This window comes from Equus quagga, chromosome 4 (assembly GCF_021613505.1).
Source record: "Equus quagga isolate Etosha38 chromosome 4, UCLA_HA_Equagga_1.0, whole genome shotgun sequence".
Classification (NCBI taxonomy): Eukaryota; Metazoa; Chordata; class Mammalia; order Perissodactyla; family Equidae; genus Equus; species Equus quagga.
Window position 1 is genome coordinate 78,832,862 of NC_060270.1, and position 27,844 is coordinate 78,860,705.

A 27,844-nucleotide genomic window follows, 5' to 3' on the forward strand; every position below is an offset into this window, starting at 1 on the left:
GTGTGATGATATATGGTATTTGTTCATTTGGATAGTCAAGAATTGGAAACATCCTAAATGTCTTGTGGTTGGGTGTATCAGGCAGGATTTCTCTCATGGTGACTTGGTCACAAGGGTTTGTTGGCTGTCATCACTGGGCATTGTTGAAACCAGGTTTAGGCAGAGCTGGATTTAGGACTTGGATACATCTTCCCTCTCTCCATATCTTGGCTTTGCATGTCTCTGGATGGGCATCATTCTCAAGCAGGCTGTCCTCACATGGGTACACAGATGACATCTGCAGCTCTAGTCTTCCACCCTGCCAGCTTAGCAACTGTAGCAGAAAGACATTGACTTCAACTGTTGCTCTGACTAATCCTGGAGCAACTGGGATTGGTGGGACTTGGATGATCATAAACCCATCTTTCAAATGAACCTTGGTCAGGTGGCGTGCTCAGGGTTATGCGCCTATCCTTGGACGTGTGAGAACTGGTGGGGAGCTAAGGAGTCAGGAGTGGCATCAACCCTACCACCTGAATGGAACAGAATTGCATGGCCTGGAGGAAGCGTGGTTAGTTCCACAAAGCGCTGCTGGCAGACCAGAGCTGTGGGGCATCCCAGCTGATGGAATGAATTCAGGCACTGAAGTATTGTGCTGCTTTGACAAGCAGTGATGAGCTGTGGTTATTAACCCGGAAAGATACCTGTGGCACATTGTGTAAGTGAAAAAAGAAGAACACAAAAGAGTAGATATAGTAGGATCCAATTTTGGTTTGAGGATAAAAAAGATCCATAAGTCTAGAAAAAAAAGCCCACTAGTAGTGGTTATTTCCAGGTGGTAAGATAATGGTTGACATCTTTCTTAATATCTTTCTCTATGGTCTGAAAAAAGTTCAACATGGGGATATATTTCTATTTTGATCAGGAAAACCAATAAAACTGTTTCTATTTAGGGAAAAGAAAATCTTATTATTGCAGAAGTCTCGAAAGGCCAGAACTAAGGAAGATGAAGAGGAGGCAAGGAGTTGTTGGATTTTGAGAAGCTGACATCCCCAGGACGTGCTGACTGACGGGTTATGGGGACCAAGGGAGGAGCCCAGGCTGACTCTGGGGTTCTGCCCTTGGTGACTGAACCAGGTGCTATGGGGGTACCCAACACTGTAGGGCCAGCTGTGGTTAAAGGCCACCAGACAACCTGTCAAAATGAATATTTGCACTTAGAGATATATAGGTCTTAGTGGTAGAAAAAACAGACCTCAGAGATTTATACAATTGAAAGAAAGGTAAATTTGACTTAATAAAAATTTTGAATTATATTTCAAAAGCGGACATCCTTACTGCTTGGTTGATATAGTGCATACCTCGTTTATTGAGTAGTTGGTGAATTCTGTGAGGGCAGAAACTCATCTTTATGCTATAATCCCTCAATACCTAGCATATGACCTGGTGTAGAAAGAACGCTCTAAAATGTTTGTCCTTGAATGACTTATTCAGGCTGAACTAACAGTGGTTCTTAAAAATAGTCATCACTGTAATCTGCTCAGGAAACTTACGATGATTTGTAATCATTTGTAAATAAGTGCTTCCGAAGTACTTAAAATAATGCTTTTCTGAATAAAATGTTTGTCCTAAATTATTTTAAGACCATTGCTAATTTTTAGCAAGTCCCCTCCAACCTGTAGCATGTAAAAAAATCAGCTTGATCCCAAATACATACACTATAAGTTGCTCAAGAAACTGAAGTAATGCTATGTATATTTTTTCCTGGGTCTTTCATGTGTATTTTGGTCTAGCTTATAAAATTATTTTCCTCTGAAGGATGTTTACTGCCATAGTTCACAGAGCCCAGAAAATAAAATATTTGGGCTACAAGGGTGAATGTTAGCGTGCTCTAAGGGCCTTGGGCTCTGGAACCAGCTGGTCTGGCTCTGAATCCCAACATTGTCATTCTGTAGTGTGTAGACTTGGTAGTTTAAGTAACTCTCTCTCTCTCTTTTCCTCTTTTCTCATCTGTGCAAACATATTATTAGATTGTCATGAAGATAATATGAAATAGTCACTGTGAAGCACTTAGAACTCAGGACGTAGTCAGAACTCGAACATCAACCATTTCTTAAAAATCGTTTTTGTTTATCTCCTGGGACAGAGTGATTTCCCAAAGTACAGGATTTCCTGTGTCTCATTTATGATGGGGTTTCTTTGATTTACCTTGAAATGTAAATAACTCCTCCCAACACAGCTATAGTCTGTGTTCCCATCATGAGGCAGAACGAAAAGAGAAAGCTTGGTCTGAGGTTGGATCTCCACAGAAAGGTCATGTCAGATAGCATCAGGCTGTGCTTGTGGCTTTTGAGTTATTATAAACAACTTGAGGAACGCTTGTGTTCAGACCAGGGTGCTCCGTGAGGATGGCCAGGCAGGCACCCAGCTGCTGACCAGCCCCTTGGAAGCAGTCCACACCGGGCCCGTGGTTACTTCCCAGTGTCCTGTGGGTGAGTCACAGCGGAGCAACCCCTCCTGTTGCGGCTGCTCAGTGTCCTGTGACAGGTTCCGTGGTTCCTGGGAAGAAGTACGGAGGGTCTGGTAGGTGTTCATGAAATGTGGTGCTCTTTCTAAGCACGGTCGTCATTTCTCCTTAAGTCTCATCTAAGGTCCTTCAGCCGTCCTTGCAGGTTGTCGATCCCCGAGTTAACATCTCCAGATGATAGAGAGGAGTTAACATGAAGTGTTGGGATGAAAACGTAGAGGAGATCTTGTATGCGGAATTTGTTCTTCATACAGCGTCAGAGCTGATTTAGTACCAAATTATGTACAGCAAAAGCCTGCCATTTCTCACAAGTTCTTTTGAAGAGATAACTTACTTTTCCTCCTTCTCACTGTTCAAACTATAATCTAGGGGACTCTCTGACAGAAAAAAAAAAAAAATATATATATATATATATATGAGTTCATTTTCTTTTGGGTTTGACTATCATTTTATTTTATTTATTTATTTTTTTTTTTGAGGAAGAATAGCCCTGAGCTAACATCTGCTGCCAATCCTCCTCTTTTTGCTGAGGAAGGCTGGCCCTGAGCTAACATCTGTGCCCATCTTCCTCTGCTTTATATGTAGGATGCCTACCACAGCATGGTTTGCCAAGCAGTGCCATGTCTGTAGTCGGGATCCGAATTGGCGAACCCCAGGCCGCCAAAGTGGAATGTGCGCACTTAACTGCTGTGCCACTGGGCTGGTCCCTATCATTTTATTTTTGACTACACCTGAGTATATTATTACGTGAAGTAAGATCTAGTAAGTGTTTTAGATGCTACGTTATTGATTATTTTTTTTAACATAGATTTTTTTCTTCTTTTTTTTGGTGAGGAAGATCTGCCCTGAGCTAACATCTATTGCCAGTCTTCTATTTTGTATGTGGGATGCCACCACAGCATGGCTTGATGAGCAGTGTGTAGGTCCATGCCTGGGATCCAAACTCATGAGCCCTGGGCAGCTGAAGTGGGGTGCACGAACATAACCACTACACCACCAGACCAGCCCCAAAATGCAGGTTTTAATTCAGAAGCTCTGGGATGGGACCTGAGCCCTGCATTTCTTTTTTATCTGAGGGAGATTTACCCTGAGCTAACATCTGTGCCAATCTTCCTGTTTTTGTATGTGAGCCGCCACTACAGCATGGCCGCTAACAGACGAGTGGTTTAGGTCTGTGCCTGGGAACCGAACCTGCATTGTCAAAGCGGAGCACAGCGAACGTAACCACTAGGCCATGCGGCCAGCCCTTAGATTATTTAGTTTTTTAAAAAAGTGCCCACATAGGGACTAGATGACTGAATTGCAGAGATAAATATCAAAGCATGGACCTTTAGTCACCACAGAAATTTTCTGAAGGTTAAAAAAAGCCTGATCTCAAAGTTTAAAGTGTCAGACTCTATTTCAGAATTTTTACTATTAACCAAAAGTTTACAAAGAAGTATTTTAAGTTGCCTTATTGACATGTCATATGCACACAGGCTGTCTTCCCCTCTCCCATAGTCCTTCAAATCCCCTCCCCCACAGCTCCTCAAAAAGGAAAAAAAAAAAGCAACTACTGCCTCTTGTTGGCAGTTGAATTTATTCAGTAATTTACTTTCCAGCAAACTGCAGCCATTGCCATTGCCTCTGGGCTCTTGTTCAAAAATGCAGAAATGAAATAACAGATTGGCCAGGCCGAGCACAACTCCCCAGTCACAACCCTATTATCTCCTCATTCTGTCACCCCCATTAGGCAAAAGCCTGGGAGACTGGATGGTGATAACACAGTATTTATGCAGCTCATTCATCTCCACAGTTCACAGCGCTCTGCCGGGTTGCCTTGTTCATCTTCGTGTGGGGCGTATGAGAGCGGGCCCAGGGCTTCAGATCCTTAGGCCTTTGCTGCAGACCCACCCCTGCCCAACTTAAAGGGCTTCTGGGCCTGCTTCCTGCCTGGGAAAGGGCTCCTGAGTCCCGAGAAAACCAGAACAAGACAAAGGAACCAACTTCTGCGTTTGTTGACCACCCTGTGAATGACTATGGTTGAAGCTGCAGTGTGTGGATTTCACTGAATATGGAGTATCTTTCATTTTAAGTTATGTATAGCTGTTCTGTTCAGGTCAGAGTCAAGCAGAGCAGTTGCTTCATTTAATATTGTGGGGCCTCTGCAGGGTCATCTGAAAAACAGATTTCTCTGGACAGAATGAATGTATTGGAGAGCAGGGTCTTTGAGTGTTGCCTTCTAGTGAAATTCCTTTGAAAATTAATAGGCACAAGTGACACATGTTTGGGGAGGGTGTGGGATCGCTTTCCCCCTTGGTCAGGCATCAAAATGGGGAAGATGTAGAACTCAAATGATGAGAGAGATCCAGAGGAAAATGCTTTTTCTCTTCCAGAAAAGTCTCTTCTGTAGACTAGATAGCGTTCCTTGGGGTGGTTGACCTTTGGGGGTGGTTGACTTTTGGGGTTGGTTTCTATCCCAGTGAGCCTCACCTTTTATTCTGTCTTCCTTCTATCCCTTCAGCATAGCCCCATAGTGACATCTTTCACTAGTGAGTGATTCTTAGAGGACATGCAAGGTTGGGGTGATGTTGCTTGGTTTTGCCCCCACATCCCCTTTTACCCAGCTGGACGGTTGAACACAGCTGGCGTCGAATCGGGTTGTCTGGGGCCCCTAGCCCTGCCGAGAACCATTGATTCAGCCTTGCTCCCTACAAATTTCTGTCCTTTAGTTGGTACAACCTGGGTGAGGACATTTCTGTCAGGAGGCAGTAGCCTTGTGCTGAGGCAACAGGAAGGGGGAGAGCGCGCAGCTGAGTGATTTTCAGACAGATGTATTTTCTGCTAAAAAGAGCAGGATTTGGTAATCCATCCTGGAATTATTCTCACGTGAAGGTTTTACTGGGGATATGTGGGAGCAGGCAGTCCCTCGCCCCTCCCAGGTAAGGAACAACAGAGTAAAGTGAAAACATTTAATTGTGTCTGAGATGACTTGTATTAAATTTGTAATTACTGTTGTTTCTTCTCGCTGATGACATCCTAACTGCCCTGTCCTTTCCCTTCCACATCAGCTCATACCCCAGACAACAGCTTTCTGGGGTTTGTGGTGGAGCAGCACCTGAACTCCAGCGACATCCACCACATTAACGAAATCAAAAGGCAGAACCAGTCCCTTGTGTATGGCAAAGTGGATAGCTTCTGGAAGGTGAGTCAGTCTGTGTGCATGTGTGTGTGTCTCTCTCTGGAAAGAAGCTTGTTGGGTAATTTAATTTAACTTTGATCCAGGGAGTAATCAAGCCAAGTGCCCAGGGCTTAATAGGATCTGTTTAGAAGTAAACAAGAATATTCGAGGATTTGGTTGCTCAGTATTTGGGTATCAAATAAGGGCTGTACCAGCTCATCCATACGATGGCTGCATGACAAAGCCCTTTACTCTTTGCATGTGTGAAATAACACATTACAGTTTCTTTCACATCCTGTACTTGCTTCTGAAAGCCAGGGTCCCACAGGGGCTGGATATCTTTCTGGAGCAAGGCGTTGCACAGAGAGACCCTTTACCAAGTGACTCTTTGCCTCTGCCTTCTGGCAGAGGGGTGTAAAGGTTGACAGCTCGCTTTGCCAGGGGAGTGCAGTGGCCTTCCTGTCCTCTTGGCTGTGGTCAGCACTCACAGTGGTCAGTATTCAACGGGGAAAGGGACGTCCCTGCCGGGGCCGATTGCGGGCACTTTGCTCAGGGACATCTTGGACCAAATGACATTCTTGGTGCAGCCTGAGCCAGGTTTTCCGAAATTGTTGGGCTGTTGGGTCCTAAAGGTCCCTTTGGCCCTCCTGGATAATATGCAGAGTGCATCCGGGAGGGTGCAATTGAAGAGGAACCGGATTAGAATAGGATCTATTGACACGACATGCAAATCTTTTTATACGGGAAGTCCGCCTTAGTATGCAAATGTCGTAAATTTTTCAGGACACGTTTGTATAGGATGGAATGGTCTCCAAGGCTTCAAAACATACCTCTTCCCTAAACGTAAAAGTTAATCGCTTTCCGGAATGATCAGGAACTGTGGGTTCATGTTAATACGTCTCCCTTATTGAGGAAGTTAGAGATCCGACCACCGAGGGAGCACAGGTGCTGTACAGGGTGAGGAGTTCCCTGCTGTTGGTTTTCTGATCCCATGTTCAGAAAAGAAAAAGCCGATTTAATTCCAGATAACTGTCTTTGCTTTAAACAGCTAGAATTTTGTCTTAGTTTAGTACAGTGTTTGTCAGCTGCAGACAGTTTCACCCCCCAGGGGACATTTGGCAATGTCTAGAGACAATTTTGGTTGTCAGGACTGATGGGGGAGGTACCACTGACCTCTAGTGAGTAGAGGTCAGGGATGCTGCTAAGTAAGCATCCAGCAGTACAGAGGACAGCTCCACAACCAAGAGTTACCTGGCACAAGATATCTGTAATGCCGAGGTTGAGAAACCTGGGCTGGTAAAGAAGATTTATTATCTACATATATCATTCCACATTTTCTCCTCTCAAGTAAAATAAAATCAGTCAAGATTGTAAATGGTTATTTAAGAGGTTCCCATGAATTCATGCATCTTTGCTTCCTTTGAATCAAAATCTGCTTTGTGTTAGCAGAGCATTGTTCAGCTGACTTTCAGCTGAACTTGGGTGAACAAGGACACATTGGGTGTGCTCATTCTCAGCTGGGCTGTGAAATGCGTGGGTACTGGCACTGGTTTTAGGAAGACGCTGGCTCTTTAAAAAAAGATGTTCGGGCCGGCCTGGTGGCATAGTGGTTAAGTTCAGGCACTCCACTTCCATGGCCCAGGGTTGGCAGGTTTGGATCTCAGGCATGGATCTACACACCACTCATCAAGCCATGCTGTGGTGGCATCCCACCTATAAAATAGAGGCAGACTGGCAACAGATGTTAGCTCAGGGCCAATCTTCCTCACCGAAAATTAAAAAAATAAAAAAAGGTGTAACTCCCTTCTCCCCTCTGTACCGGCTTGAAGAAAATAGTTGGCTTGTCAACGTGGACTTGACCTTGGACTTACATCACTTCTGTTTTAGAACCAAGTGTAGCTTCCTCCGTTTTCAGTTTCTTTAGAAAAACAAAATGATAAATTGGTTCTGAAAGCATTTTGGTCACCTTTTTTTTTTCGATGAAGTAATACTGCCACTAAAAGGATGATTTCCTTGATGCCAGTCAGAATCCCAACAGTGTTAACCATCTTGACCCAGGTGAATTGGAGCATGATTTGCAAATCCTGAAACTCCACAGATGATCCAGCCTTCCTCTTGCGATGTGTCGCCCAAGTATTACAATAGGCTGAATGGCATTGTGTCTGCATGAGACTTGGTCTCAATACCAAAAACCTGGGGGGTTATTTCAATTTTATTACCTTATTATTACCCAGTATTCTTTGATGAGGAAGGTCCAAAAAGATGAAAAATACTGTAAAGTTTTCACATAAATTCAGGGCATCGTCTCAAAGTTTTGAACTCAGCACAGAATGTGAAAGTTTAGTTTCTTTTTCCAAACGGTCTCCGTCCCATAGTATCTAGTGAAAGTGCGTGGAAAACAGTGCAATAGTTGCAGCAACACCGACTATAAACAGCAGGAAGTTTTGTAAGTCACTTTTCCCATCCCTGGCCCCATCTCCTCCCCACACCCCACCTCCTTTGTCTCAGAGATCTCTAGGAGGGCAGTGACACTGTCGGTCCTGGGAGGACCAGGACTGCAGTCGGGGCATGTGGACCAGATGATGTGGGAGGTCCTCCCTCACCCTCAGATTCTAGGACTCACCGAAACTCTGCAGATACTGCTGTGCTGTCAGTCCTACTCCACCATCCTTCCCGCCTTTTGTGGGACTCTCCCCACCTGCTGGTGCACTTGCGTGGGGAGTGCCACCACGTGACCCCTCCGCCCGTGACTGATTGGCCTGGGGGGTTGTCTCTCTGACCCAAGGCAGTCCAGCACCTTGGTGGTTGGCAACTGTGATTCTGCCTCAGAAAGCCAAGCTGGATCAATGAGATTCTTCACTCCCACTGGAAAACAGAAGGACAGTGACAGTGAGCCAAAGGGTCAGAAATTAAAAGGCTATGTCCAGAGTTGCGATGAGTGCAAGGCAGAAGGCTTCCTGGAGTCTATTGATGAGGAAGCGGGACTGATCTGGAAAGGGAGAAGGTTGTTGTGTTGAGAGGATAATTGAGCAGAGCTGCAGAGAGGAGAGGTGCCACTGCAAGAGATGTGAGGGGCTTTGCACGGGCCAGGTAGGAAGACAGGCAGACAGACAGAAACAACCCATGCAACCTGGAGAGAAAGAAAAAGTAGCTGCTGGAGTTCCTGGAAGCTTTCTTTTTCCGGATCATATATCCTTTTGTCACAGCGTTCCCTTGCAGGATCCTGAATGTTTTCTGCTCCTTATATTCACATCAAGGATATCTACTAACACATATGTGTCTTCCCTGTGTTCCAAATGCCTAGCAAGAAAGACAGTCTGTTAAATAGAGACACTAGGAGGAACGGGCTACCTCCTTAATGCCACCCTCTGGCCCCCACTTCACGGCTGAGGCGCCCTGCAGTCTTGTCCTGATGCTATAGGACATGGTGGAGAGATGGGTGGGAGGGAGGAGACCTTGTTATCTGACTCCAGAATCCTGAACTTCAACTCAGGAGGCATCTCAGCCCAAGCCCCTTAGCATCAAATGAGACTTCTTACAGTCTAATCCCAAGTACAAATCTCTTCCTTAGCCCAAGAACCCATTTTTCTAGGTTCTTGACTTCTGCCTCTGGGGCATTGGCTCCAGCTAACACATGTGCCTAGAAAAGGAAGAGAAGTCTGTCCAGTGTGGCCGAATTCAAAGTCCTTCAACATCCTGTTACCTAAAGTCATCAGGGAATGAAAAATTAGTCAATTTTGTACAAAGACGAGATTGAAAATTGTGGAAATTGAAATTAATTGAAGTCTTCTTAACTATATCATTTCCAAGTTTCTTTAAAAAATACTATCCTGGGCGTGACTGTTCACGATGCAGGGTCAGATTTTACTTATTTGTGAGCCCACCTTGATGCAGTTAGTATGTCCTGATGCACATTTGCTGCTGAGGTGTATGTCCTGAAGGCTTTGCTTTGAGTACCTCGGGGGAATGACCGTAGCCTCCAAACCACAAGCTGGGGTTCAGGCTTGAGCCTGCAACTCATGAGCTTGTGAGGTCATGCACTGTTTTGAGCCTTGGGTTCCTGACCTTTGAAGTGGGACCAGTAACAGCTCCCACATAGAGCAGAGCTTCTCAGCCTGAAGAGTGCATGGGGATCACCTGGGACCTGCTAAAATGCTGATTCTGATTCAGACCCTCTGGATGTGGCCGGAGACTCTGCATTTCTGCAAGCACCCAGGTGATGCTGATGAGCTGTTGATAAAAGCACTTTGAGTAACAAGGCCTTGGGATGTTTGGGATCGTGGAGAGTGCTTGGCGCTGAGTAGCTGACTCATCAGTGAATAAATAATTTTTTCTCTCTACTTTTCACTCCTGCTGCTCCTGTCAGACTGCCAGCTATCGTGTCTCTGTGTACTACTCTTGGTGCCTGATTCCAGTCACCTCCCAATCTCATGTTCTACTAAGTACATTTGCAGGCCTTGCTACTTCTAGTCTCGGGTGCCTGGCCCCGTAGAGTGGGGTAACGTGTGGGCTCTGAGAGGAGGTGAGAGGTGCCCCGAGTCTTCCACGTCATCTGCTGTCCTGGTTTGTGCAGTCGGGAGCTGCTGGGCAGAGTGGCATAACGATCGAGAGCACAGAATCAGAGCCAGACAGCTGGATTCCAGTCCTGCCTTTGCCACCAGCGGCCTGATCTTGGGCAAGTTATTTAACTTCACTTGGCCTCATTTTTTATGGGGATGATAATAGAGTTTCTGTAGTGATTAAATGAGTTAATACATGTCCAGTTCTTAGAATAGGGCCTGGAACACAGTAAGTCTAAATAAATGTTTGTTGCTCTTACTAATATCAATATTGGGGTCAGATAGGAATCATAGTGAGAACTGATGGGGGTGTGAGATGGGGAGTAGAGCTTGTGAGGAACTGGCAAATACAAGCCTGTCCAAAGATATTCAGATTCAAATTTTCAGGGGTTGGCAAACTCTGGCCCGTGGGCCAAACTTCTTTTTTGTACATAAAGTTTTAATGGAACATAATCACCCCTGTTCGTTACCTATGACTGCTTTTGCATTAAAATGGCAGAGTTGTTACAGAGACTGTATGACCAGCAAAGCCTTAAGTATTTAGTATCTGGCCCTTTACAGAAAAAGTTTGCCTACTCCTGAGCTACACCATATCCCAAGTAAGCCAAGTCTCTCTTGGAGGACACATTTGGCCAACAGTCCCTGGGATGGATCATCAGGAGTCCTTTTAGCTTGTTTCAGCGTTCTTGATTATGTTCTGTGTAATTGAGGCTGATGGATGAGCAATCCATGGAAAATCAAGTGTGACTTTACTGAAATCTCTGTTGCTCTGAAAACAGAGCCCCAGGCCCTGAGCTTGGCATCTCTTAGCAGGCCCTCAGCAAAGACTACCACTTATTCAATGACTAACACATTGGTAATAAAAGAAGGCCTTATTTAGTGCAGTGTTCACACTTCTCTGAGCCATCATTTAAGCAGGTGCACGCGATTCCCTCAGAGCAAGGGAGGACAGCTGTTACCCTCCTTCACCATCCTGGTTTATAGAGGAACTGGCTCAAGGAGATGGAGTGACTTGGCCAAGGTCCTACAGCACATGACTTGACAGGTCCAGAACCAGGATCAAGATGCTGACCTCCCCTCTTGGGGACTTGCCTTCCTGCTGCCCCATGCTTGAGGAGCTGTTTCTCTGCCCGACCCTGGAGTGTGAGTCCGTGGTGAGAGCCGAATTCAGAAGCTGGGAAGCAAGATCTGCATGAGTGACTTACGTGTGCATCAGGAGCCCTGGGTAAATGTTAGCATAGCAGGTAAAACGTTGCCCCTGGCAGCTCACCACATAAACGGGGAAGTCAGCAACTGTCTTGCAGCCAGTTCTGCAGAGTGAAAACGCCTTATTTGAGCAGTTCAAACTGTTTCTGGCTCCAGACCCCAAGGGCCTGGCTTGCCCCAGCCCTAGTCTGCCTGGCAGCATCCAAAGTCAACCAGTCTCAACTGAAACTGGAAAGCTCCTTTTTATCTAGACGTCAAAGACTGTGGTTTTAAAGCAGCCCCTAAAAGGACACGGAGTCCCGTACCCACAGGCCTAAGAAGTCGGGCAGCAGACCTTCCAGAAATGTGATGCATCCTTTCCCTTCTCTCTGTCCCTGACTTCCTGCCCTTCTTAATCCGTTCTCCACACAGCAGCAGCCAGAGTGATCTTTTTAAAACTGTAAATTGGACTTCGTTACTCCTGGTCTCAAAACCCCCCAATGGCTTCGTTTTAAACTTAGAGCACATTACATATACGGTGAAATCCAGTCTTGGCCGGTTGGTTAGCAAGGCACTCTGCAAACAAGCCACATCTGCTCTGCACCCACCACTCTCCCTCGCTTCCCAGGCTCTGGCTACACAGGGTGCCACACACCACTCCTTCCACCCGGGGGCTCGGCCTCCGTAATGGCTGCTTTCTGGCCTGGCTTGCGCAGCCCTAGCCTCCTAGGGTCACCCTGTCCCACATGCATGCCCTGAACCAGATGTCAGCCCTCCCCATTGCTATCACAGCATCTTCCTCCTTCCCTATATGTAATTTTAGTCATTTTGTGATCATGTGCTTATGTTTCTTTTGTCAATCTTTCCTTAATTGCTAGTCTGTAAGCTCTTTCAGCATAGAAATCATTATTGATTTTATTTTACCCAACACAGGGAGTGCCTGGCACAGGGTAGGTGCTCAGTAACTACTGGATGAATGCATCAGTTTCTGTTTGGTTTCCTCTAAGACCGATTTGTCCGGGGAACCTGGGGATACAACTTGGAATGCGTTTTGCTCTGGGTATCGCCCTGTGCTCTCTGGTCCAAGGGACACTGGAATAAGGGATTTGAAGGAAAAGGAGTGGAGCAAGACCTGTACAAATTCTGCAGACCACATAAAGGTTTCGAAAGGTTTTTAAAACCCCTGGTGAGATTAGCAATGAGATGACTTGGGAAGAGAAGGCTGCACAGGGAGACCGGGGGCCTGTCTGGGCCAGCTCTACTGTCCTCTGTGGGATTTGGGGCAGGCACCTCCAGCCTCAGTTTCCTCACTTGTGTGAATGAAGGTAAAGGTATGAATTACTGATATACACGACCACCTGGTGGACCTCAAAATAGTCATGCTGAGTGGAAGAACCAAACGTAAACAGTCTTTACTGTATGACTCTATGTACAAAAAACTCTAGGAAGTGAAAACTAACCCGGAGTGACAGAAGACAGGCGGGTGGTTGCCTGGGGAGGGGGTGGGCATGTTCACTGTCTTGATTGTGGTGATTGTTGTTATATGCTGTCAAGTTGGCTCTGACTCCTGGAGACCCTATGAGTGAGTGATGCCCACAGTGTCCTGTCCTCAGCAGCTCTACTCAGCTCCTGTGGACTCATGCCTGTGGCTTCCTTTATGGAGTCGATCTATCTCATATTTGGTCTTCCTCTTTGCTTGCTGCCTTCCACTTTTCCCAGCATTACTGTCTTTTCCAATAATGTGCCCTCATGTGTACCCGAAGTGTGCTGGTAGGTTCATGATCTGTCCGTATGTCAAGACTTATAAAATTGTACACTTCAGATATGTGCAGTTTATTATATGCCAATTATATCTCAATAAAGCTATTAAAAATAAATTAAAGTTGGCAAACAGTGACCTGTGGGCCAAATCTCACCTATGGTCTGCCAGCTAAAAATGGTTTTCACATTTTGAAAGTCTTTAAAAAAAAAAAAATACCAACATCAAAACAAAAGACTCTGTGACAGAGACCTTATGAAGTCTCTAGACTAGGTGACCTCTGTGTCTGAGGTAGAATCCCATTCTAAAAACCACGCAATTATCTAGCTCACTAATTTGGTTGACTTGGGCCTAGTTTAAATTAATACAAAATTGGAAACGGGAGTAGTTTGGCGACATGCCATTTTATTCCGTAATAGGAATTAACTGCTCTTAGTGTATTGTTTTAATGAATTACCAAAGACCATTGTAATTAAAGAATGTACTGAAATCCTTGAAAAGAACACATTTTTGTAAGTAGGTTAACCTTATCTTCCTATTTGTTCTTTGATCTACTTGGCCAGATGTTTCTCCCCACCTAACGTGGAGATAAACGAGATAAATTTAAACCTTAAGTCAAATTGGCATAAATTTTGAAATAATGAAATTGGAATCAGTTTTGTTGAATTTGCTGGAAAATGTAATGTGATCACAGCTCTTGGTTCTGCATCCAACCAGAAGAGCATTCAGAAGCCTCCCTGGATCTCCCCGTTTATTCCCCTTGGCAGCAAAGTCAATCAGGAAAGACCTTGTCGTGGTCCCTTAGAGGCCACACTTGCCAGAGGCAGGGAGCAGATTACTGTTCCTCAGGGAAGAGATGGTCTGTGTCCCAGTGGGGATGGGAGCCCCTCCAGGGCAGCCACTCACCTAGCCTCAGTCACCTGTGCATGTTGTGTTGCCTGGCTCACAATAAGGTGCAGTCACATGGAAGAGCCTTGTCCCCACATTCAAGTGCAAGCTTTGGGGGAGGGGGAAGGAACAGAGAAGAGAAACCAGATGCAAAGAGAAACATCAGAAATGAATCATTGGCTTTTAAGATTCCAAGGGCTACAGTCCAAGAGACTTAGGAACTTTTCAAAAATAGTGCTGGCTGCCTGCTGACTCTAACCTAACCCTGTGTAGCATCCGCTGTAAGCATATCAGTGTGTGATGAGCAAATGTGTGCAGGAATGAACCCTGAATTTGGAGCTCAGAGAATCCTTGGGCGGCCTTTTTCCCTATCTCATCCTTGTGGTCTGTTCCCTGTTTCCGCAAGCTTCCTGCTGTCATCTTAAACCCATTGATGTTTCCTTGTTGATTGGCAGAGAAAACACATTCTCCTTATTGTACTTCTGTCTAATCCCGGAAACTCTGAGTGGAGACAGACTGGAGCAGTTGGAGGAGCCAGGGGTGGGAAAGCAGACGCCCAGATTCTAATTTCAGCTGCACTACTTGCTGGCTGCTTGTCCTCGGAATTCATTTGCCCTCTGGGTCTCCCTTTTCTCATCTGTAAAATGAGGCAGAGGACTGGATGTTCTTTTATTTTGGTCCCCAGAGTTCCATGATTCTATAATCTAAACTCCTCCTTGCCTTCTCCAATTCTTTATACAGTGAGGGCACAGAGATGATAGGCTACAGGACAACTTTATGGGCCGTCAGAAAAAGGGCAGAGGGATGAAAATTAGGCCAGGCCAGGCACAGAGTCCATAAAACCAACTGCCTGAGGAAAAGATGGGGTTGCTGGGACTTAGCACCCGTGTGTGTAAAAGAGATTTAAGGGATTCATTGAGAGTGAGCTCACATGAGTCAACAGTGTAGGGAGGTGCCAAGAGTTGATAATGGACCTTCAGCAGAGGCATAAGATACGGAATGAAGAGCTGGTGGTTCCCATCCATTTAAGAGCACCTAGCACGAGTCAGTCCCTATTAACGCTAGGGTGTGTTGGTGGCCTTCCTTTCTCTGCACTGGTGAGCCCACCTGGAGACCTGGAGTGCTAAGAGCATGGACTGGAGCATGGAGTCAGATTGGTGGGGTTTGCTCCTTGCTCTACACTGATCAGCTGTGTGGTTGCAGGCAAGTACCTTACGCTCTCTGTGCCTCTGTTCTCTCCTCCGTAAAATGAGTGGTAATAATAGCATCTACATTAGAGTTCTTAGGAAGATCACAGGAGTTAAGGAATATAAAGCTTTTCGAAGAATGCCTGGTATTCATTAATTTCTATGTTAGTTTTTGCTATTATTCATACTATCCAGACAAATTAGAGCCTTTTGATTGGAAGGAGTAAAATATGGGGAGGCTCAGAGTCATGCTTTATGAAGACTGATTGAGGAAACCAGCATGTCTGGCCTGGAAAAAAAGGCTTGATTGAGGCTACATGGGTGGGTGAGGACTCCGAATGGGCGGCATACAAATGAGGAATCAGATTTGTCCTGGACGACCCACCAAAAGACAGAAAATAGGCTGCTAGGGTACTTCCTGAGTTTTCCAGGAGTATCAGACGAAGCATAATTCAACCGTCAGCCCTGTCCAAAGAGGAGGCCAGCTACCTGGGAAGCCGTTAACCCCCTGTCACTGTTGGCTGAAGGGACGTTGGCAGGGCTTTGAGAGTGCTGTCACTCATGCCAGGGGGATATTGGACTGCCTGAATGGGAAGGGCACTGCCAGCCCAGAGAGTCTGTGTTTGCAGACTGCAGGTGGAAAGGGGCAAAAGGCAGGGAGACAGGAGGGAACGCTCCAAGGAGAAGAGCTTATCCACAGGCTGGTGGTATCAAGAAAACACGTTGTCCAGTTGACTCTTCTTTTGTCGATGCACAGCTTTATGCCTAAAGCAACAGAGGCAGCCTTGGACCCCATAGACCGATCTAACTCACAGACATTTGTGTTTAGCCTGTGCAATATTTTTTAAATTGGGAAATTTGCCATTTGGGAAGGTTCACCTGAAAAGCCAGAATTCCCATCTTCTCTTGAAAATGTAGATAGTGTGGCAAATTGGACTTTCATTCCTCTCATTCCAAAGATTGGCTGGAGCTGAGTAGTGGCTGCCTCCACGTATGGGTTAGGGGTTGTTCCAGGGATGACAGTCCTTGTGGGGCCTTCTCTACCCTCTGTGACCCGTTTGGCCCCAGGATGTGTTTGGGTTTGTGACCTTACACTAGGGAAGCCAGGAAAAGAAGCCACCAGGAAGAAACCAAAAATAGTTTCTTCTGAGAGGGTGAAGTTACAAAAGGAACTTCGAATGGAATAATGAATTCTGTGTTTCATCCGGGCCAAGTCATCCTTTGAATGGCCTTTTTGGAAGTTTCTCAAGTTTTGAGGCATAAGGGTGGGTGGAGAGGAAGACCAAGGCCCGTTTTTCAGCATGCAGCAGCTCCAGCAGCAGCCCCAGGGTCTTGAAATCTGTATGTTAGACTTCGAGTTTTTTCTTCTTGTCAGAGCCCAGCCAGTGAGCACTTTCCAGCCCTGATGTGGACTGCCAGGGCTGCTTCTGCCAGGTTAGCTTGTGGTTGAAACTAAGTCTTCTCCTTTGGGTTGGCGATTGGGGTGGATGGAAAGAATGCATGGCAGTCGACCCCGTAGCTGGGACTTGGAGCCTGTGGCTTACTGCTCTTGTGTAATGTAATCAAGTCTTCAGCCTTCTTCCCACCTACGAGTGAAAACCTCTCCTTAGAACCCAACTGATGGAGCCTCTCGTGACTCTGGTTTCAAGCAGGAGCTCTGTTGTGGGTCCATGCAGGAACCTGACATGGTCCTTTGGAGTCGCATTCATTTATGAGGTTTTTGCTAAATTGATTTCCAGCCTTTGTTCCAAGGAAAGGCAGAAAAGCTTACGTTGGTGCTTAGAATCCAGGTTATTGTTAATCAGATCATAAGTTCCTGATCATAAGTTCCACCTGGGAACTGGTTAACCATCCAGATGCCAAGGCCCCTCCAATAATCGGAATCTCCGGGTAAGGGACTTGGGTATATGTATGTTCCACAAGCACTCCAGCTGGTTCTTTTTGTTTGAGAAACACTGTACTAGGTAGTCACCAATTTTCCTAGATCAGAGAAACCTTAACTGCTTCCTTTGCATGCATCGTGTGTGGCCTGCATGTCACCAACAACCACCCTATGCTGTAGAAGACACTTCTGCCCTTGTTTTACCAGCTTGCATCCTGTGCTGCAGGCCTGTGCTTCCTGGTACAACTCACCTGCCCCATGGCCTGTCCCCCAAGGACCCACCCTCTTATTTCTATGGTAACAGCACATCCCCTACATTAATCCACATGAGGGTGTAATCATCTGATACGGTTCCCATGAAGTCTCTCTTGAGAATGCCTTTTAATTCAGTAATTCAAATAAATATTTGCAAGAATTTAAGAGGTTACAAAGCATTTCCACATAGCCTTATGAAGCATGTGACAGTTTTACAGGTGATAAGCCCTCAGAGACGTTTAGGAGAAACTAAGCTATCTTCAGGTATGGATGAGGGGTAGCCTTCTTGGTGTCATTCCTTTCGTGGCAGCATTTTTACTTTAAAGAGGTCACCAGTGGTCCAGAAGTTTGGAGGGTGAATGGTAGTATTTTAGGCCTTTTTGCAGGTGGTTATGGAGGCATTTGAGGGGCCCAAGGGTGGAGATAGTTTTCCTGGTGCCCCTCACTAGCATTTGCCTACAGTGTCCGTGACTGGCAGCCCTCCCAGGGGAATAAACAGCTGAGTGCAAATTACCGCAGCTGTGAGAAGAAAATGTTATGAAAGTATTGTGGGTGAAGTGGGGCCCCTTGTGCTCAGCAGAGGGTCTCCTCCAAAAGCCAGGACTGGCTTGGGTAGCAGGAGGCTGAGGCAGCCAGCAAACATCCTGAGGGTGGGGTGCTTCTGGAAGGTTCCAGATAGCTGCCTGCCTGCTCTAATAGTGCTGGGATGAGTTCATTTGTAGCTCTTAGTAAACACAGCTGTTGTGGTTGTAATTTGCCTCGAGGCTTTTTACTATCACTCCATCCCTAACAGTTTGGCAGCTGATCTGGGAACAATGGTGTTTAGGGAAAGGGAAAAGAAGTTTCTGTTTGAGAGCAGAGAGAGAGAAGAACAACGACTGTCTGTGGACAGAAGTCGCAGAGTGAATCCAAGCATGTGGAAGCTGTGCTCCCTGAGAAGGAGGAGGCAGCATCCCGGGTTGAGACAGAGGGTCTTGGTACCCAAATATTGAACAGCACATGGAGAAGCCAGAGGGTCCATGCAGAAAGGAGTTACAGAAGCATTGCACGATTGTTCCCTTCCCACGAAGAAAGGGTTAAGATGGCTCCTGAAGAGAGAGCCACGTAATGCCTCTGATTTTATAACAGTCTGAAAAGCCTAGCTTTCTGAATGTGATTAGGCCCAGATTTATAAGAACAACGGAGATATCATATTGATTGTGATATTTTCCCCCCAAATAGAACATTATTAAAGCACAGCTTATGGGAAAACTATTTTGGATGAGAATTCTAGGCATAGTATGAATCTTCTGAAAGCACAGTCACATCTTGAGGGGACATACCTGTACTGAGCCATGCCAGGTAGCAGATGGTTGGGCTGGAGGACATAGCCACTTTGTTAAATACTGAGATGCTGAGGACAGTGGCAAGGCCAGGTGTTGTTCCCACACACCCAGCAGCATCTCATCCCAGCCCAAGGTGTGCAGTCCCCGGAGACTTGAGAGGCTTAGAGAGATTGCCAAGGACACTGCCTCCCTCTCGACTGGAGGAAGGCTTCCTGGGGGAAGGGGGCTTTGGATGTCTTTGTTTGGTTCAGGAATGCAGATCCCTGAGGCCTCCCCAGTTTCCTCCTGAGAGAATGAAGTTCATTGCCCACTGGCACTGCTGGAGAGGGCTTCAGACACACCTAAAAAAGGATGCCTTTCGTCGAGTTTTCTGTGGTCCTTACATCAACCCTGGTTTACAAACTCGGCAAAGAAAGCAGAGTCATAGCAGTAGGAGGAAACAGAAGTGTGGATTTCTGGCTATTTCTTGGAGAGAAAAGCAAAGTAGAAGTATTGTTTTCCAATGGAGGTGGACAAACACCTCATAAATGTGGAGTGGGATTCACATAAGCCAGTCAAGTGTGTGGGGCCGGTTGAAGGAAGTTTGACCTCTTTCTGGTGCTGTCTGCCCTGCCATGGAGAACAGGTATATGAGGTGTTAGCCTGAGTGGCACCCAGGTGGCTTCCCATGCCGGCTGGAATCCTGGAGGAATAATTTTTGGTAGAAAGTGGAACCATGGGATTTACCGTGTGGAACTTTCTACATCAGTGTACAATGTCATTGAGACCTTGAAACAGGCCCTACAAGGACAGAGCTTGTTGATGGAGTTTTATATCAAAAATACAGATTGCGAGCATATTTTACAACGTGGAGTATTTGTTGGAAGCAGAATCCATCATTTTATCACAAGAAGAGGTATTATGACATTGAGAAACAGTGGTAAATCACCAATTCAGAACTTATTGTTTAAGGCAATGATGTGTGTGCTTCTAAAATCATATTTAGCATATATGATTACATATACAATATATGTAATTGCATACTTAATATATACAATTGCATACTTAAATAAAAATCATATAAGCAGCATATGCTCATAAAATCTGGCTCTGCTGCCCTAAGTCCTGAAGGTGTCCATCTGTGCTGAAGATAAATCAGGACTCGCCCTTGGGAATCCTGGTCCAGCCTCCAGGGACAGCAGGGCCCCCAGGGAACAGTGGAGTTATCCCCACTCGATTGGAATTGTTACAGTTGGCTGGCCTTCGCTTCTCCCTTCCCTGATTCTGTTTTTTGTGAGATTGAGCTCCTTGGGGAGGTGATGATGATAACGGCTAATACTTGAGCGCTTCGTACGTGCCGGGCATGATCCTTGCAACAACTCTATCAAGTCAGTACTGTTATTAACCCCATTGTCGAGTGAGACAGCTGAGGCAGGTGGAGGTTATGGCTGACTCAAGATTTGAATTGAAGGAGCATGTCCTGTAGCCACTGCACTGGACCATCTCCCAGGGAATGGCTGCGCGCTCTCTCTCTCTCACAACTCCTTCCTCTCTCTCCTGCCCATATCCTCTCAAATCCCAAGAGGCTGATATCCATGATGGTACAGGACTGATTTCAAGAAATAGTTCTGTAGGATCCTCAGTGGAGATTTAAAATCCTTTATGAAGAACTAATGAAACTGAGTGGGTGAAACCCATTTCCCTTTGTCTCAAATCTAAAGATGAAGTGTGGCCATATTTATGATATTTATAATGATTGTTGTCATCTGGAACCAGTTATCAGGAACCTGCTTGCATATTGGGACTTTCAAAGATGTGTCTGCCCTCAGGGAGCTTGGAGAGACAGAAAGACTGACCTGGACTTGTGAGAAGTGGGGGAAATTTTAAAATGAAATAAAAAACTAGGTGGTAGAGCCCCAAAAGGGCTTTGAAGGAGAGGTCAGGAATTTAAGGGTGGGATGTGTAAGGCATGAGTGATGGTCCATGTGCGGGCTTGGGGAAATCCATCTTATTTCCTTAATTGGGTCACAACACACATCCCCTCAACTAGAGGAGAGAGGAGAGGGCCAGTGGTGGTGGTGGGAGGGAAGGGGCCTAGGAAGCTTTGACCAAGGTATTTTCATTCTCTGTCTGGGCTGCTGGGGAGTTTCATGAGCTCAGAGTGGGAGTCCTTGGGGGGCTGCCCCGTAGGCAGCGGGTCCTGCAGCTTGTCCACAGCACAACCCCAGAGGGCACCATTCCTGTTGAAGGGCGTGGAATAGAGCAGTGCATGGCCCTGTTGATCAGACCAATGAGTGACCATTCCAGGTCCTCAAAGCCTGCGAAGGTTTGGCCAGGCCTCCAGATGGTGCCAACGTGCTTGTAGTGAGTAATGTCAGACAGACAGGAGCTTCTCAACAGCCCTATAAGATAGCAGCACCGTTATCTGCATTTTACTAGGAGGAAACCGGGGTCAGAAAGACAGAATTTGAACCCCTGCCAAAGAGAGGCTGCATCCAGGTCAAAGGCTTCCCTTCCTTCCTTCTTTCCTTTCTTTTCGTTCCTCTCTTCTCTCCTCCTCTCCCCTCTCTTTTTGTCTCTTTCTCCCTCTCTTTCCCTCCTGTTCTTTCTTTTTTTACCTTTAGATCATTTGTTAGAGTTGATGTCCATCATATGCTGGACTTGACGTGGACAGTTTTTGTCCTAAATCAGATAGTGTCTTTTTATGTTCTTATTCTTAACTCGGTGATGATGATGAATGAATTGGCGTTGGGTCATTTAAACCGGTGGCAGTTTCAGAAACAGCCTGAAGAAGCAGCAGAGGTGTAGCTGCTTTCGTGGACAAATCCCTCTCTGTTTGGACGAGACAACACTTCCTCCTCAGTGACCCATGGGCACAGCACATCTCCTGGTCTGGAGAGCGTTGTCGGTGAGCCTAGGGAAGGAGAAAAACTATCCCTCCTCCTTATCCAGTGGCTTACCAGATGCAGCTGGAACTGGCAGGCCTCATCCCATCCTTCAGCTGAGGCCAGGGTTCGAAATATTAAATTAGCTTTGCTTACTTACGTTTTGTGAGAAGATACTGGCTCTTGCAGGATCATAATCCAAGGATAGGGCCCTGTAAAATGGAACTCAAATGGCAGCCAGAATGGGTCTTCCTGCTAACACCATCCAAGGTGATCTGAGCTCAGTAGACTCAGATCCCAGCTCTGCTACTGACTGTCTCTGTGCTCTGACCAAATCGCTTCACACTCCTGAACCACGTCCTTATCCTTCCAATGGGCTCGCAGCACCTGTTCTGCCTACTGCGTGGAGTTGACATGAGAATCAAACAAGAGATAGTTGAGAAAATACTTCTTAAACTGTCAGAAGCTAGACAGGTCTGCCCAAGAACTGTTCCTCCAGATGCACTAGAAGTGCATTCAGCTGGAATGAGCAGAAGACCTCAACTAACAGTGGATCCAACAGGATCCAACAAGAGTTTACTTCTCTCTCATAATAAAGTCCGGGGGTTGGCAGCCCAGGGTGGCGGCATTCTCCATGTTGGAGTCACCAAAGACCCAGGCTGCTTCTGCCTTTCTGCTTTGTCATCCTTTGCATGTTGGCCTGCTGCCCTAGAGTCAAAAGGATGTCTGTAGCTCCAAGCATCATATCTGTGATCAAAGCAGAAAGAAGGGTGAAGGGGCCGAGCCAGCCATGTCTGTTCCTTTCGTCAAGAAACAGAAGCTTCCCTGGTCATGTTCCCCTGCTATTTCTGATTATCTGACCTGGGGCACATGGCCATCCTTAGCTGCAAGGGAAGCAGGGAAAGTGGAGGAAGGGACAGCTGTGACTGGCTTATCAATCAGGGTTCATTGTGTCCTCAGTAGTAGTGGGATTCTTGTAACAGGATGCAAGGGAAGGAAATGGATTTTGTGTCTATGGCACCTTCACATACCCTTTTCTCTTTATCAAAGTCAGAGGACACTTTGGATGGTGGCGCACGTCGTCGGCAACATTGACAGAGATAAAGTAAAAAGTCTATGCCCTCCCGGGCCTGCCTTCCCACACTGATATGACTGTGTAATTCAGAGGGCTCCCACTATCAAAACTGGTAACTTTTTCCACAGTTTTGTCCTTTTTCCCCTACCTGTTTCCCCACTCCAATTTTCTGGACCAAAACTGCCGCCAACTTCTCTTTTACAGAGAACTGGCTAATGCTCACATTGGCCCCATCACCAGATGTGTCCAAGCAGATGCCACAGGCTTAATTCTAGCACAATCCTCAACAAAATCCAAGTGGCACCTACTACCCCAGCATACACACTTTTTTTAGCCCTCCACTGCGAAAGCCCCCAGACTCACGAAGCTCCCTGACCTTGGCATGAAGGTAAGCCAGCATGCCTGTTACTGACTTACTGCTGCTTAGCTCCAAATTCACCCTTTCTAAGTACTCTGTGAAAGTGGATCTGGGCCCTAGAAATACTTTTCCTTTGCAGCTGGCACTTGAGTGTTGTCAGTAGAGGGTGCTGGAGAGACACTGCGGGAGGAAATGGATTCTGTGTCTAGTTGTCGAGTGGCTCTCGCTGCACCCAGGTCCTGCAGCCAGAGAGGGGAGATGGGGCCCATGTGGGCCGGGTGTGTGAGCTCAGGGCTTATCATCTGGGAAGCGGAGCCTGTGGCAAGGTTCTTCTCTTTTATAATTAGTCTCTGTTTCTGTCTCTCTCTTATTTCCCTTCACCAAAGTCAGATTTAAGAGGCTGTTCAACAATAGGCGTGTCTATAGAATAAGCCAGGACACAGAAATTAAGAGCATGGGCTTTAGAGGCAGACCAGGGTTCATTTCCAGGCTCTGCCCCTTCCTCACTGTGGGCCCTTTGACCTGACACTTAACGAACCTAATCCTCAGTGTTCTCAACTGTAAAATGGGGATGGTAGTAGTAGCAACTTACAGGGTTTCCTGGATTACTTAAGATAATTGTTGTAAGTGAGAACATTGACTGCAGTGCCTGCCATTTGGGGTGGCTCCATCAATATCAACACGATTGTGTTGTTGAGGCACCCTCACTCTCAGTGGGTGACTGGAGTCCTTTCCACTCGGAATCCTCAGGATAGCGTGGATGCTGCTGGCCTCAAGCCTCCCGCCGCCTCATCTGCATTTCTGGCTTTCTCTCCCTCTCTTTCTCTTCTCTGCTCTTTCCTCGTTCCCCTGCTCATCTTCATCCTGTGCCTCTTATGCTTCTCTCAGTCTTTCTCCCTATTTTTAGGCTTTTGCTGTAGTGAATTAACAGTGGTTTGATGAAAGAGTTTAGAAATATTTGCTCAGTGCCTTGCAGAAGCGCCTGTGCGGTTGTTGTGAATATTTTGTTATCTTGTGATGGCTCACTAGTGTGACTTGTCTCCAGGGTCAAGTGTTCCCTTCTAGTTTTGTTCTTTCAGGAATAAGATAAGAAGGAAGCATTACTCTGGCCATGACCCAAAAGACGAATGAGTCACGGTGCAGGAACAGACACAAAAGTCCTGTGTAAGCAGTCTTTTGTCCTTATGAGGAAACATCTGTAACTTTCGAGGGCTCCCCTTCACCAGTTGGATATGGACTTGAGAGGATTAAATTTCATGCAGGCAAACCAGCAGACGGAGGCAGCCTGCCAGCACTCGGAAACCTGGAGAAAGTGGTTCTGTGGGTGAGGGCTGCCTCTGATGGGATTGGGAATCTTTCCAGCAAGCTGGATTGCAGGCATCCTGAGGGCAGGTATCAGTGGTCTGGTTCACATTTGCATCCCCAGGGCCCAACCAGGCGCTGGCCACAAGAGAAACAAAATAATATTTTAGGAGAATGAAATGTGAACATGTGGGTGAGGTGGGCCAGAGGAGTGTCCTGTTGATTTCGTCCCCTCTCAAAAGCAACTCCAGCATTTTTCAGTGAAAGAACAAAAGCCTAAACACTAGTGGTCTGCGTCTTGGAGCTGTGTTCCTGTGGTGAAGGGTTTAGCCTGTGGGCTCTGGGCGTGGTCTTGACTCCATCACTTGCCCTTTGGTCCTGGGCATGTTTTAACTTTGATAAACCCAGGTTTCTCATCTATAAAACAAGAATGACACTAACAGTGCCTAGGTCGTAGGGCTGTAGAGATGAGATAAGAAAGGTCAAGAAGTGCTTAATTGGTGCCAGCCCTGTGGCTGAGTGGTTAAGTTCACATGCTCTGCTTCAGCAGCCCGGGGTTTGCTGGTTCGGATCCTATACACCACTCATCAAGCCATGCTGTGACAGCATCCCGCATAGAAAAACTAGGAGAACCTACAACCAAGATAGACAACTATGTACTGGGGTTTGGGGGAGAAAACAAAAACGAGGAAGATTGCCAACAGATGTTAGCTCAGGGCCAATCTTCCTCACCCAAAAAAAAGCATACTTGAAAAAAAGGTGCTTAATTTAGTGTCTGCCACATAGTAGGTTCTCAAGGAAGATTTGCTGTCAGGTTTAGGTTGAAGAAGATGTCTTTCAAAATTGGGGATTTTTAGCCCTGAGAAAGAGATTTAAGAGGTCATTTTCTGGTCCGTTCTCTCCCATATCTGTCCTTTCCCCACTTTTTAAAACTTCATCTGCTAAACCAGGTTAATAATACTCATCTCACAGGATTGTGGGGAGGAATAAACTAGAAATATGCAGGTAGCATAGTTCTGGCACACAGTAAATGCTCAATAAGTGGTATCTAGTATGATCGTGTTATATCTTTCTACTTAGCACCTAATACTCATCATTTATGATTGCACTTTCATTAGCCTTTTAAAGGAAAACAATTGTTTCTATCTGGGCTCAGCTGCAGGCATTAAAATGCAGGTGCCCCCTGCTTGGCCTTGCTGTGCTGCAGTACTGTGGTCAAGAAGTGGGGTGCATGGATTAGAGGCAGACCCCTCCCCGGCCCCCCTCGCCACCCAGACAAGCCACCTGCCTTCTTCGAGCTTCATTTCCCAGCTGCTACCTGGCAGGTTTGCTGTGAAGATCTCATGAGAGAAGAGTGTAAACACTGGTGCTGTGCCGGAACAAAGCCATCATTTTTATGATTTATGATTAGAAATCTTCATACAGTACTACTTTCACTGCCTTACGTATGGTTAGCTGTTGCCATATTTAGCTGTTTCATTTTTGCCCCGCCCCAGCCAAGTGGGTTATATTCAATTTCTAACTTTCCAGAGGACAAGAACCTTGTTTCATTCACTCAAAATATATGTCTCCTCATTTCCAGACATTGTTCTGGGTCTGGTACTGCAGGAGTGAAGAGGCTGTAAGCTTGCTTTCATGGAGCTTATCTTATAAGGAAAAAGAAGGCAATAAGCCACTAAATAAATATTTAGTACGGTGATATATTCTATGAGCAAGAATGAAACAAGGTAAGGAAACTGAGAGTGAGAGAAGTTGCTCTTTTGTGGGGAAGGGGCAGGGTGCTCTGTTTTTCTTATGTACACCTGCCCCACCCCACCCCACCCCACCCCCAAATTCCAGTAAGTTCCTCACAAATAGAAGAGCCTGTGTCCTTCTTTGTGGAAATGACTTCTGAATTCTTCTTGAATCATGGGAAGGTTGCATTCACCTCTTTGGCCTGATTATAATGACTTGCTAGAATGGTTGTGGTTCCGGGGACCCAGGTAAATGCCTGGAAAGAGTGGTTGGTTTCCTACTTTCCATAGAAATGCCAAGAGTTTTCGGAAATCCCGCCCAGGCTCCCAAATGCATGACTTAGTCTTTGCTCCTTCAAACCTTGCCATCAGCTCTTGTGAGGTTGGCCTTTAGGAGTTTGTTCTCTCCATCGTTTCAGTTTGCAGTTCTTTAGAAGTTGATTTTTAGTTGCCTGCAGTCCCTGGGCCCTGCCTAAGTACGAACATAGGTCTTTTTATGGTAAACCCACAATAGAAATGTATATTTTTAACAAAAACCATTATTTGCCTAATAAACCCCTTTTCACGTTTTCTGTGAAACAAGTTTGCGTTTTCAGGAATTGAGGAGAGGTTTTATGAGCTAGCCCCATCTGCAGTGTTAGCCCTGGAGTGTTGCAGTGGTTCTCAGCCCCGGCTGCCAATTCTTCGGAATCGCCGGGAGAGCTGTGAAAAATCCCAGTTTACAGCCCCACCCTAGACCAGTTAGATCAGAATCTCCGTCAGGGGGCTGGCCCAGTGGCGCAGCAGTTAAGTGTGCACGTTCCACTTCTTGGCGGCCCGGGGTTTGCCGGCCCGGATCCCAGGTGTGGACGTGGCACCGCTTGGCATGCCATGCTGTGGTAGGCGTCTCAGATATAAAGTAGAGAAAGATGGGCACGGATGTTGGCTCAGGGCCAGGCTTCCTCAGCAAAAAAGAGGAGGACTGGCAGTAGTTAGCTCAGGGCTAATGTTCCTCAAAAAAAAAAACAAAGAAGAATCTCTGTCAGCCTGATAAAAATCTCCCCGGGTGATTACACTGTGCAGCCAACGTTGACCACCACTGTTGCAGAGACTTCTCTTATGTCTCACAGGAAGGTTGAGACCGCAGACAAGCTCCCTTGGTTTTCAGATGTAGCGTGCATCAGAATCACCCGGGAACTTGGCGGAAGCAGGTACTGCCCCCCGAGATTTGGATGTGGTAAGACGGGGTAGGGCCTGAGGATCTCAGATATTCCAGGGGATTTTGATGCCGGTGGTCGGGGAACCAAGCTGAGATAGAGCCTTCCAGCCTCTGCCTCCCCAAATGATTCTAAGGCATTCCAGGGTCAAGAACCTTTGTCCTGGAGAATTGAGAGTAGACCAGAAGACCTACCTCCACTTCTCAAAGGCCTGGTTAACCTATGTCTGCCATGCTCTTTGTCAAACGTGCTGAGGCCAAAAATCTGGTAAACACTGGGGTTGCCACACTACCCCCAACCACGGCCATGCACTTCTGCACCCACAGTTTGAGTTGTGTGCATGTTAAGCATCCGGTGTGTCTGCTGCCAAACCTGTTGATGCGTGTTTTGTAATTACATCTTTTCATTAACTATTACATAAACTGATGAAGTAGAAATGTGAAAATTAAGAACAGTTGTTTCTGTACAGACTTAGGTTGTAACTTTGGAAGGATTTGATCAGGGTGAGACCTCTATGAACAAATTTGTATAGAGCGTTGAGACAGCAATAAAATAATGGAAAAATTCACAAAATTCTTAAGGCTGCGTTTACATTGCGCTGCAAGTATTT

General features: G+C 46.3%; 1 protein-coding gene across 5 annotated transcripts in view; it reads left to right on the forward strand.

Annotated features, from left to right (window-relative positions):
- Window positions 1–27,844, forward strand: part of MGAT5 (alpha-1,6-mannosylglycoprotein 6-beta-N-acetylglucosaminyltransferase) — a 328,832-nt gene that overhangs the window by 229,358 nt on the left and 71,630 nt on the right. For all 5 annotated transcript variants that reach the window (XM_046658448.1, XM_046658446.1, XM_046658445.1 and 2 more), the window contains one exon: window positions 5,557–5,690. In XM_046658448.1, the coding sequence (XP_046514404.1) occupies window positions 5,557–5,690 (134 nt within the window). The remainder of the gene's footprint in view (window positions 1–5,556; window positions 5,691–27,844) is intronic.